The sequence below is a fragment of the Schistocerca gregaria genome, chromosome 1 (genome assembly GCF_023897955.1).
Source record: "Schistocerca gregaria isolate iqSchGreg1 chromosome 1, iqSchGreg1.2, whole genome shotgun sequence".
NCBI lineage: Eukaryota > Metazoa > Arthropoda > Insecta > Orthoptera > Acrididae > Schistocerca > Schistocerca gregaria.
The window spans coordinates 203,584,570-203,598,046 of NC_064920.1; the positions used below are offsets into that span (position 1 = coordinate 203,584,570).

Below are 13,477 nucleotides of genomic sequence, written 5' to 3' on the forward strand. Positions count from 1 at the left end.
TGAACAAAGCAAGACACATGTATGATGTTCATAAATTATTTGGTTATCAAACCAATGATATTTGAATATGTGTAAATAAGTCTAATGTTTTAGGACTAAGTTAGCTTGCAAAAGTTGTCTGTGGAACTTGAAAATATAAAGTGATTTAACTGAAAAGTAAAGTGATTGAACTGACAAGTATTCTACAAATACCCAAATTATTTCAAAGATACAGAAGTAGTTTAATAAATTCCTTTAACCAGCTATAGTTTTCAGAGAAGAAGCTTTAGGGAGATCGACATAGCTGCTTACCCAGAGAAGAGGATCGGCTACACACAATGTGCAAATTAACTGAGTTGAGAGATGTGTGAGCCTTGCAACCCAATACCACTCTGTCTCTCGGCGTCCAAAAAACGTTAAGAGTGCTACTGTTGTGTAATGAAACAGCCTTTAAATTACTTTTACAATAAACTGTAAAACTGTTCACATTCCTCCTGTTTATATTCAATTCCAGATTCATTAACCAAACTGGAAATATTCCCGAGCAACAGACTAAATCACTTTCTTCTCTGAAACACTAAGAAAATATCTACTCTGCTCTCTTGTCTAAATAAATGTTTGTTCCTGCTTCTAACAATTTCTTTTCTTTGAGGGTAGAACCAAATGGTTCAACTTTTTCCTTTTTTAACCCCAAATCTATTTAGCTTAGTTTGTGTCAGAAGCTTTGGTTCTAAATTGTCCAAAATACAACGAACTGGATCCAAATAGGTGTTACTACAAAGATACAGCCTAATATCATCAAAAACTTATTGCACTTTTAGAATGGGATTTTTTAATTTTTTTTATTCTGAGGTGAAATTTACACAAACATCATTTTGACATTTTGTAAGTACAAAGATATGACATTTTCTAATATTCAATCTCATGTGGCACACGTTCACTGTACATTAGCTGGTGTTTGTAGGCAAATTGGAGGCTGCTTCCTGGCTTGATAGACCACAAGTGTCCTGTATCAATTTGTTCATGTTGTCTTCACCTACATCAATGTGGTACATCACAAACAGTTAATATTTATACCCTGTGTACTAACCAGTGGTACCATGGTTAGCTGACAGAATGGCAGATCAGGTATTATTACTGTACAGATATTATTACTTTACTAGCTGACAAACCTGGCATAGCCAGGATACTCATTTTGCCAAATTTCTATTAAAACAGGAAGAAATGAACTGTGCTCTTGGTGTTATATTGAAAAAATTTCATTTCTATGTATTCGTGAAAAGACAAGTGAAATAATTGTACAAAGAAATATGCATGATGCACAAATGTATAAGTACAGGTGATTCGCATGCCTAAAACATAATTTTGTAAACATCTCTATGGCAATGCCTCATCATAGCTCTATATGAGGCTATTGTTTTTGCATAAGTCACTTGCACTTTGCATTTGAAAGCTATCAAAAGCACTGCCAGGTGTCGGGGATTTCTTTAAGCTGACTCGACTGTAGGAGTTTCTTTGTAATAAGAGTACATGTATTAAAATTTCATGCATGATGAGTCATTTTTCGATGTTTATGATGTCATATCCCTTGAACTATGTACTGTACAGTGGTGTATTTGTGTAGGTGCAATCAGCAGCAATGTGGATATTGCCTGCAAAATAAGTTGAAAATACAGTTTGTAGCAAAGAAGTAACACATTTAAACACCACGCACGATGTGGCAGTTTCACATCCATCTAAGTGTTTATGGCATCATATCTCCTGAACGATGTATGGTGCCATGATAAAATTTAGTAGGTCCATTTAGAAGCATATGTGGATACTGTTTCTGAAATTTGTTGTAAATAGAGTTAGTAACAAAGAGTTAATAAATTTAAATGTTATGCATGAGTGGCAGTTTTTCATCCATCTCATTGTTTATATCCTATCTTGTGAACTACGATAGAAAGGTAATTGTTACCCCACCAGTGATTGTTGTCAGAGAGTAAGGGATACATACACCAAGTTTGGTTGAAATCAGTACAGTGATTTAGGAGGTGGTGTGGTAAACACACACACACACACACACACACACACACACACACACACTTATACAAACGAGCGCGCACGCAAGGGTTTTTATAATATGCATGGATTTTTTATTTTTTGTTTGTAACTAATAATACCAATGCTGCTCTCCCTCTGAATCACCGGAATACAAGACCTGTTTTCCTTTTTTGAGCATTTTCTAAATGTTCACAAAACTGGTTTTACAACCACATCTAACCACTGTACTAAACATATACACTAAACAGTACCAAAAATAACTGTAAAGAATGAAGAAAAAAACCAATTGTGTGTACAATTCAGTTTAAACTTAATCCTTACAAGGACAATAGTTCTGTAGTAAGGAGGCCAGTCAAACAAAATGATTTAATTGTTAATTTTGTGCTATTAAAATTCACAACATCTTTAGGTAAAATCTACACAAACATCAATACTACATCTTGTACGTGCAGTAACAGGAAGGAGTTTTTAATATTCAAAGATGATTTTAGCTAAAATCACACATGGAACACATGCACGGTAGTTTATGTGGCTTCTGAAGACCACTCTGAACCTGTTTCTTGGCTTGATCGATCAGAAGTACTCTATATCAATTTGTTCATCTCAACTTCATCCACACCACTGTGACACACTGTAACTGGTTACTGTTTACAACATGCACACTAACCAATGCAACCACTAGTAACAAAGCAAGTGGATTTCCCCATGTTGTTTTTCTTCCCCCTAAAATTATTTATTTATTTGTTTTGCAAATATCTGCAAGATTATCACTTCCATGGCATGTGCACAGTACCAGAAATCTTGAATATTAACTCAGGGTTTAGCCAACTGTATTATATGTTACATTCTTTTGAGGAACTAAAATTTGTAAATGTGATTAGTTTACCTAAAAACTGGACAAATACCAGTTACATAGAATTTTGTTATCATTGTTCTTTGTAAGCATACTAACTCTTAGATAAAGTAGATCAAGAGTATATACAAATAAGAGAAGCATCTAGACAGCTAATGTTGGAAATATGTCGGTAACTACTACACTCGTTTGGTTTCAGAGGAATTAAGACCTTTTGAGAAACATTGTTACTGAAATAGAATACCATATTTTGGCAAACTAGACAGCATAATTCAATAGCAATTACTGTTTTACATATAAGTCCACATTTAGAAGAACTTCCTTTACTATTCATTTGCTCAGAAACATATATCCTTAATTTTAACCTGTAAAACTCCAGCAAAGAACAACAGATAAATTTAGTTTAATGATTGTAAACGTATGAAAGGAACATTTTAGGAGACATTTTAATGAGTCTGCGGAAGTGTATAATGTGAGGAAGATCAGTGCCCAGAATTACAATAAACTTCCAGAAATGTGTAAATCTTCTAATAATGGCTGCTGCAAACTGTGACAATAGTATCAAACTGTGAACTGTGTTATTTCAAAATTATGCTTACTGTGTGTATTGTTTCCATTTTGATATGACTAGCGACTTGAAAGGACAGTGTAATTGGTGAATGTGTTAATGATTTCCTTGCTGCATGTTAATTATTGTGAATCAGTGCATTTGTGTTAGGTTACTGCAGTCAAACAATCATTATCATTATATGACATCAGTCAAGTGTAGTATGCAACTTACCCATCATTTGTACATAAATAATAGTAAATGAGACTGGATCTGGCTGTAAACAGTAAGTATTTTGGTCTGGTGTGGACAACATTATTTAAAATAGTCCACTCTCACCAATTACTTTTCAGACAGATTAAACAGAAGTGGAGCTACTGGAGGCATATTAGCACAAGTAACTATGATAATGTTAAACCTTCAACTTGATTTATTATTGAAAACAGTATATGAAATAATTAAAAATGCATTTGGAAAAAAATTAAGTGTTATTTGCTTAAAATAAATTAGTGCTTAAAAAGGATGGTTGATGTGGCTTTTTTGTTAACACATTAGAATTTAAGCACAAGAATAATTCACTTTCAATAAAAAAAAAGGTTTTTAATGTTGGCATATGTAACTGTCCCTTTTACAATATTCACACATCAATAAACTGAGAAGATGGACATCACACAGTGTGGTGGAATAGCATAGACAGAGCATATGATATGCTATTCCATCACTCTGTGTGATGTTCAGTCTTCTCAGTTTATTAATGTGTGAATATTGTAAGAGGGACAGTTACACAGGCCAATTAGTATAAATAACAACAGGAGTGACTTAAATAGTGATGATGACAATGATACTGACTGTTTCGAGCAAATGCCTGAAAAACAGTGACAAAGGAACAGTGGGTACTGAGGACGAGATCTGAGTTGCATCAGTAAAACATTTCTGATATGAAGAAGACTGCAAGTGGCAAGAGATTGACAGCTCTCGTGTGCTTTTAGAAACATAATTTATTGGTAAATGTGTGCCAGTAAAATAAGTAAACAGTGCAGTTGAAGCATTCGGGCTGTGTTACAATGAAACAGCCATGGGTGAAATTAACCAATACACTGCAGATTTTATTCAGGAATGAACTGTTATACAACACTGTTCTAGGCTTCATAACTACATAGATGCTTACAAAGATGAGAGCTTTGCTTCCCACTACAGATGTTATTGAAAATTATTCAGAAAAACACCCATAAAATCTAATTTTCAAAAGCATTCACTTTTGAACATACTAATTTTTTACCAGACTATGAGGCAACACACATTTGAGCTGCTTAATAAATTTCTTCATTTTGTAAACAATGAAGAACTGCATGCACTTGAGAGGAATAAAATATTGTTTAAATTGGGCTTGGTCATTTAGCACTTGAATGATAGATTTAAAAATACATACAACATGGGAGAAAACATTTCTTGGATGAATCTCTTGTATTATAGAAAGGAAGGTTGGAATAAAAACTGACCTATCTCTAAAAGCAGTGAAGTTTGAAATAAAGTCTGTGAAATCCATGAATCACCCACAGGACATCTAAGGCAATTGGTTATTTATACAGAATGTTCCACAGAGATAGAGACAAAATTTCTTTCGGCAGGTACACTGAAAACAAGTCAGATTCTAGTAATCTTGTAAAAGTCTCTTTTAACTTTGGTTACATCCTCTGGATGGACAATTATCATAAAAGTGTGCATTTGTGTCACTTTCACAAGGAAGAAGTATCATTGCAGAGGGCACACTATGAATAGAACAACTGTATCTGATGTCTTGAAAAATGCAAGATTCAAGAAAGATGAACCTGCTGTACATCACTCACGGTACACTGTGGTGGTCTTTATTGCAACAGACCATAATGATGCACATGGTACAGCAACCAAAATGGGCAATAAGGTAAGAAAACCTCAATACATTAGAGAATACAATTCTTTTATGAATGATGTAGACCTAAAAGTTCACAAACTACAACTTTTTCTCATGAAAAGAAAGAAATGAGTAAAGTAATACATGGAAAGGCTAATGGATATTGTAGTGTACATAGATTTTATTGTTTGTTATACCAGTGAAAAGACACAGAAAAAACACATGTAAATTTCAAGTTGCTTCTCATCTCAGAACTGATGGAAATTCATGGTAAGAGTGTAGCTTCACATTACTGTGGGCACCCTTCAAAACTATTACACCTGAATAGCTCTCAGCAAGGCATTTAATTGAGAAGATTCTACCCACAGAGAAGAAGAACAAGCAAAGAAAGAGAAGTGCCTTTTGCAGCAAGAAAATGGGGAAATGAAAGGTAAGATGTTTCTGATGCAGAGTAACAGTTTGTTTTAATAAAAATAAAGATGTACTGTTAACAATTCCTGAAGATTTCATTACTTTTCTGGAAATAATTACTGTACTAGACCCATTTTGCTAAACACTATATTCCTGTAACTACCACCTTGGTAAACTGCCGCCAGTAGGCTACATGTGCACACGCGCGCGTGCATGCACGCGCGCCCACACACACACACACACACACACACACACACAGAGAGAGAGAGAGAGAGAGAGAGAGAGAGAGAGAGAGAAACTACCAGGTTGAAACATTAAATTTGTGACTCAAGTACTGAGCTCAGCTCAGGAATGTCTGCAACTTCTTCTTCAATGAGGAACAATCTTTGGCAATATTAAGGTGGCTGACTCCAGCAATCTGCAGTTCTTTGCCCTATCAGTATAGTCGGCTTGCCTGCGTCTGTCTCTATCTCTTGGACTCCATTCCAGCACCACCTCTGTACATTGGTCATCATTTCTTCTGGCAACAAGGCAGGTCCATTGAAATTTCATACTGGCTCTTCTCTCCAGGATGTCCTTGATGTAAGTAATCTCACAACTTCTGCCCTTTTTTGTTTTGCTTTTAGATCCCCACAAATCTCTCTCCATGCCTCACTGTGCAGTTCTGAGTTTCTATCTTGTATATTCATGAAGTGTCCAGGTCTCACAGTTTTAAGTCAAAATGGAGAGGACAGAATGATGAAAAACTATTGTTTTAAAGTTTCACTGTCATGTTTGACCTAAAAACCTGAAGGTAGTTGAATGTTTTTTACATGCTTGCCAGTTAGCTTGATGGACCAAAAGATCTCCTGGCACATTTATGAGATGGCCAAGATGGATGTTTTCTCGGACAGTGTACTGGATGTATTTTTCAACAGCTTATTCTTACCATGCTCCATTTATCAGATATAACTTTTTTCTTGGAAACAAAATCAAACAATAGAAACTCCAGGTTGGAACATCAACACTACCAGGAAGATCACAGATTGCTGCTCACTGTAAAGATGACCCACTGAGTTGCAGACAGGCGCAACAAAAAGACTGTTACACATTAAAGCTTTCAGCCAAAGCCTTTTTCAGCAATGAAAACACACACACATTCATACAAGCAAACACACCTCATCCACATATGACAATTATCGCTGGCAGCTCAAACTGCAATGCGACTGTCATGTGAATAGCAATCTAGAGTTGGGCGTGGATGGGGGAGGGATAGCAGGGTTCGAGTGGGAGGAGAGGAGAGTGCTGTCTGGTGGGGTGTGCAGGGACTAGAGACTGCCAGTGTAGCTTTGAGAGGATGAAGAATGGATAGTGCCTGTGTCTGAAAGCCTTGGTGAGACCTTCAGCATACTGAGAAAGAGAGTTGTTTCACTGCACATACATCATGCTGAGGTGGCAGGCTGTGTGAGAGGGATTTTTTAATGTGGAAGAGATGGAAGCTGTCAAAATAATCTATCACTATGCCCTGACATGAGGGAAATCCTATCCAAGATCCTACACAATCATCCTAAAGAAGTGTTCCATCGCCCATCTAGCCTCCAGAACATCTGGATCCACCTGTATGTCACTTCCACTTCTAACCACTTGCCACAGACCTGCCCAATCCACCCAACCAACACTTCCTGTTTCAGTCACATCACAGGTTTATCCTATCCCATCAGGGGTCAGGCCACCTGTGAAAGCAGCCATGTCATTCACCAGCTTTGCTGCAGTCTTTGCACAGCTTTTTATTCTGCTATGACTACCAACCAGCTATCCACCTAGATGAATGTCCACAGATAAACTATGGCCAAGAGCAAAGTGGACTGCTCTGTAACACAACATGCAGCTGACCACAACATGCTTTATTCCAATCACTGCTTCACATCATGGGCCATGTGGATTCTCCCCTCCATTACTAGCTCTTGTGAAGTGTGCAGATGGGATTTATGTTTACAGCACACTCTCCACTCCTGAAACTATTCCAGCCTCAACCTATGGTCGGGGTTGTTTGGCAAGGAGACCAGACAGTGAGGTCATAGGTCTCATAAGATTAGGGAAGGAAGTCGGCCATGCCCTTTCCAAGAAACCACCCCAGCATTTGCCTGGAGTGATTTAGGGAAATTGTGGAAAACCTAAATCAGGATGGCTGGACGTAGGATTGGCCATCGTCCTCCTGAATGCGAGTCTAGTGTCAATGTATGGTAACCTACAATTCCCACATCTCATACCCAATAGTTTCCAACCCCTTGTTGTATCACCTCCCCCTTTTCACATTCCCTCACCCTATTTCTGTGCTGACTTCTGCCAATGTACCCGCTTGTCTTTTTCCCTTCCCCGCTCTTCTCCTTTTCCATTCCCCATTTGTTTTTCCACTCACATCCCGCCTCCCAACACTATGCCTAGCAAACTCTAGTCCCTGCACGCAACGCCAGACAGCACTCTTTTCTCTCCCTGCCTGTTCCCATTCCAGGTTGTTATTCATCTGACAGTCCCATTCCAGTTGGAGTTGCCCGTGATTGCTGTCATAATTTTTGTGAGGCATGCTTGCTTGTGTAAATGCGTGTATGTTTTCTTTGCTGAAGAAGGTTCTGTCTTGCAAAGGCTTATGTTCAGTCTCCCTGCCTGACATTCTGTGACCTGATACAGACATTTTCAATTCCTAAAAATCACTTGCCAATAGTATAGCACCATATGCAAATCTCAAGTTGTTGTCTCTTCCCATTGATCCTAAATCATTTTTATTCCCTGTTCAATTCTGAAATTAGGTGGTAGAGAAGGTACAGAACAGCTACAACAGGTGGGATCATGTTGTTTCACTCTTCTGTGAATTGGACATTCCTGTTTTGCTTCCATGACACCAATAAAAGCTGTAAAAGTTTCATATATAAGGCACAAGAATTTAATATAGACCACCTTCACCCACTGCTCAGCTAACTCTTCCATTACACCAGGATGACTAAATTAATCAAAGACCTTTTCAAAATCTGCAAAAGCTGCACGAACAAGCATCTGGTACTCATCTGTGCTGCTTATCAGTTCCAGAGAACATAAATATGGTCTAGCATATTGAAGGTGCTGCACAATATAGTGGAGATGATGAGTTGCAGACACGCACAACAAAAAGACTGCTAACAAATAAGCTGTTGGGTTGTGTCAAAGATGAGACTGATACAATTTAACAATAGTGCCGCAGAAGAAGCTGAGGTGTAGTGGTTATGATACTACACTGTTGCGTGGAGGGTCATGAGTTCAAATTTAAAAAAGGGGATGACACCATGTGTTTGGCTAATGTATTTTTCAACTTGTCAGGCATTGCCAAGCAATCGTATGAGAACAACGAGGTGAAGTTCACAAGTTGGGAAGTATTCCAGGTGAAACTGCACAAGTATTACGGCGACACACAATGACAGAAGTGCAAGGCTGAAGGTAAATTAAAGTGCAGAGCACAGTGTCCAGGAGAAACTACAGCATCCTACATTCAGGATGTCTTGGAGCTGTGTAAAATAGTGGATGCTAGAATGAAGGAGGAAAATAAGGTTGCAAATCTCATGAATGGTGTTGCTGAGGACATGTATGAAGCCCTACTTGTAAAGGAAGTTTTGACTGTGGATGACTTCATAAAATGGTGCCAGTATATAGAGACAATGCATCAAAAAAGAATTACATGCAAGAAGTTTCAACGGCTTCCAAACATCGTACTGATGTCTGTGATAGAGGAAGAAACTGATTTCACAAGTGTTCTACGTCAGATAGTGAGAGAGGAAGTTCAGAAGGCACTTGGTTTGCACAGCAAGCAAAAAACCGAGACAGTTCATGAGCTCATAAGGGAGGAAGTAAAACAGACATTGAACCCAAACTCTTGTCCTTCATTTCCCATTAAAATTGTGAAAAGGTCAAACCCAGGTGAAGTTATGTTCCTACAATGCCGCACAAAAAACCTGTTTGGGCACCAAGGAAGACTGATGTCTGGAGGACCCAGGATAACCAACCAATATGTTTCCACTGCGGACAACAGGGGCATGTGGTGCGCTATTGTTGAGAAAGGCAGCGGATATTCGATGATGCCCATGCCAGAAGACAGCAGACCAATCTTAGCCAATGCCAACTCTGGGACAGTGAAGATGTGGGTGCAGGATGATGTAGGTCACCATCGGTGCAAGCTAGCCATTAGAGAGGACACTCCCCAACACACCGTTCAAGGTCTCCATCGCTGTTTAGAAGCTCCAGCCGATCACCTAGCCGCCACAACCTGGAAAACTGAAGGGTGCAACCTTACTTGGAGATGAGGCCGCCAAAGAGCAAAATCCTCCACCATCGATCACTACAAAAATGATAGGAAACTATGTCAATAACCTTCATGGATGGCCAACCAGCCCAAGCTCTTGTGGACTCTGGAGCATCATATTCAATCATTTTGGAAAATTACCATAGCCAGTTGCAGAAAACTGTATTCGTTGACAACAAAACATCTGTGCTGAAAGTGGCTAATGGGAAGTATGTAAAAACTTCAGGAAGATGTGTCATTCATGTGGGTATAAGTGGCCATACAGAGCACTTAGAATTCATTATCTTACAAGAGTGTGGTCATGATGTCATTCTTGGATGGGACTTTTTGAAAGCTTCTCAGGCACTTATAGATTGTGGTCACTCGAAGATTATGCTAGACGAGGTGAGATACTGTGGACAGGAAGATGCGCACCCGATTGTGTGGAGACTATGTGTGCTGGATGAAGTGATCATTCCTGCAGTCAGTGCTAGAAAGGTAACTGTCATGCTTCATGGCATGCAACAACCCATGGATCTTGTAGTGGGATGTAAGAGAAGCATAACACTGAAGAATAATTTGGTCATCCCAGCCTCTGTCATCTCATTTTAGAACAGATTCAGTGAATTGTGGATAGTTAACTGTTGCCGAGAACTGCAGATCTTTCCAGGACGCATGTATGTAGCAAACACTGAGCGGTTAATTGCAGAACAGCTGAGTGTCATAGAAACCTTCCACACCAAGTCTGTAGGTGAAATTAGTGCTACCACTACGAGACAAGATCTTCTAGCTCGACTATCACCAGATCTCACTAAGGAACAACAGAAGAAGCTACTTGCCATTCTTCAAGAGTTCTCTGAATGCTTCAATCCACAGTTGAAGAGCAAATTAGACAAATTGACGGTGAAGCACCGGATTAGCACTAGAAACCGTCAACCGATAAGCCAGAGAGCATACCATGTGTCAACAATGGAACATTGAATGATTCGAGACAAGGTAGAGAGAATGATGGAGAATGACATCATTCAGCCTTCGCAGAGTCCATGGCCATCACCAGTGGTTCTTGTCAGGAAGAAGGATGGCAGTTGGTGCTTTTGTGTTGATTACAGGAAACTCATTTCATCACCCCTTATGGCCTGTATGAATTTAAGGTGATGCCGTTTGGTTTGTGTAATGCACCAGCAACTTTTGAAAGGATGAAAGATAATCTTCTAAGTCACCTGAAGTGAATGATGTTTCTTTGTTATTTAGATGACATTATAGTGTTCTCAGAGAATTATGCCTTCAAGAGTATGACATTATCATAGTGTACAAAAGTGGGAGAAAACACCAAGATGCCGACTATCTCTCAAGAAACCCTGTGCAAGACCATCAAGACATTGATGAAGGTAGTGACTGTCTCAACTGTCTCGCTGCACTCCAGGATCTCTCAGCTCAGCAGAAGAAGTACGTCAAGATATCTCAAATTATGCTTGCCTTAAATGGGTCAGAGGATGTGAATGGACAATTTAAGGTGGTTAATGGATTACTTTGCAAGAAAAACTTTGATCCATTTGGAAAGAGGTGGCTACCAGTGATTCCTAAAGACATGTGGTTAGATGTTCTACAGAAATCCCATGACACACCTGAGGCCTGTCATTTATGATTTATTAAGACATACGATAGGATCCACAAGAGATTTTTCTGGCCAGGTTTATTTAGGAGTGTCTCTCACTATGTGTCACACTGTGAAGAGTGTGAGAGGAGAAAGGCGGTTCCTCAGAAATCACCTGGCGCCGTTCCAGTGTGTTGGGATTAACCTCCTCGGACGATTTCCAATGTCTGCTAGTGGCAACAGATTGATTACTGTTTGCACTGATTATCTGACACGCTAAGCCATTAAGAAAGCCGTGAAAACAGCCGAAGCATTCGAGGTAGCCAAATTCATCACGGTAGACATTGTATTAAAACACAGTACCCCAATGTTGTTAATTACAGATCGAGGGAAAGTTTTTCAATCGAATCTTGTGACAGAGATAAACCGTCAGTGCAACATTACTCATCACGTGACGACAGCCTGCCATCGGCAAACTAACGGGCTTACTGAATGCCTTAATAAGGCCTTGGCCATCATGCTATCAATGTCTGTCAATGTTGAGCAAAGCAACTGGGATGAGGTGCTACCTTTCATGGCATTTGCCTACAACACCGCCAAACAAGACATCACAGGATGTACATCATTTTACCTGGTGCATGGGCATGAGGTGACGATGACGATGGACACTGTGTTTCCATTACATCCTGAGGACACGGACGATGACTACATCAGCCACATGTTAACCAGCGCTGAGGAAGCTCAGCAGTTAGCTCAACTCTGCACACTGCAGGCTCAAGAAAATGATCGCTGAAGGTATGACACGAGCCATTGCCCTGTTGTCTACCAGCCTGGTGACCTCGTCTGGATCTTCATTCCTGTCTCTCTGAGAAGCTCCTCAGACCCTACTTTGAACCTTATAATATTATAAGACAGTTGTCTGATGTTACTTATGAAGTTGAAGATTTCAACCCTGACACAAGACGATGAAAAATCAGAGATACGGTCCATGTCCATCGAATGAAGCCCTATATAGATCCTGCAACCCAGGGTAAATTCGAAGCTCTAGTGGCAGGCAACAAGCAGAAAGGTGATGAAGAGCATAGCAGCAAAGGAAGTTCTAAGAAGATCATCGCCACGGTGAACATCAGTCATCAGGAGTCGGCGTATGCAGGACCGATGACTCGTTCCCGGACTAAGGGGACCTAACACCGAACGCTGTTCTCTTAAGGAGGGAAAAATGTCGCAGAAGAAGCTGTGGTCTCATGGTTATGATACTAGACTGTTGTATGGATGGTCATGAGTTCAAAGCTCACCTGAACAGTAAAATTTTAATTTCTATATTCAGTTCGAGTACATTCTAGAAGCATCCACATATGTCAAGAATCATTAATTGGTATGTTCAGTAACTGTATATATACCATATGTGTTCTGGCCGAAGGCAGTTCGCACTGCGCTTTTTGTATGTGCAAGTGCTGAATACACCTTCATTCAGTAAAGTTAGTGTTCGTCATTCATCTAATTACACCTTCTTCTACATGACAATGGTCTTCTAAAATCATTGTACAAAACACAGATCAGGTTTATGGGATGATAGTTTTTTATTTTGTGATTGTTTCCTTTCTTGTGAAGCAATTTTATCATTGCTTTGTTCCATGATACTTGGACTGATGCACGGTCACTAGACAAACCAAAAATTTTTGATAGTTGCTCATAAGTTTCTTCACCAGCAAACTTCAGAACATCAACAGAAGACTCATCATAATCAGGATCAGCACCCTTCTTCAAAGTATCAATAGCGTATTTGACTTCCAAAGGAAGTATGTCCAAAATTTTAGGTGCATTGGAGAGGTCATGTAGTGTTGTAAATAGCTTTTGTTATGCATACAATT

The 13,477-nt window shown here is 39.2% G+C and overlaps 2 protein-coding genes across 4 annotated transcripts in view; one reads left to right on the forward strand and one right to left on the reverse strand.

Annotated features, from left to right (window-relative positions):
- Window positions 1–13,477, forward strand: part of LOC126336852 (UBX domain-containing protein 11-like) — a 261,607-nt gene that overhangs the window by 61,435 nt on the left and 186,695 nt on the right. The window lies entirely within an intron of this gene.
- Window positions 1–13,477, reverse strand: part of LOC126336859 (parkin coregulated gene protein homolog) — a 107,755-nt gene that overhangs the window by 46,639 nt on the left and 47,639 nt on the right. The window contains exon 4 of one of the 3 annotated variants that reach the window (XM_050000968.1): window positions 795–1,015. The exons of the other annotated variants lie outside the window; for them this stretch is intronic. Coding sequence (XP_049856925.1) covers window positions 927–1,015 — 89 coding nt within the window. The 3' untranslated portion in view covers window positions 795–926. Of the gene's footprint in view, window positions 1–794; window positions 1,016–13,477 lie in introns of those variants that run through there. 3 annotated transcript variants of the gene reach the window in all.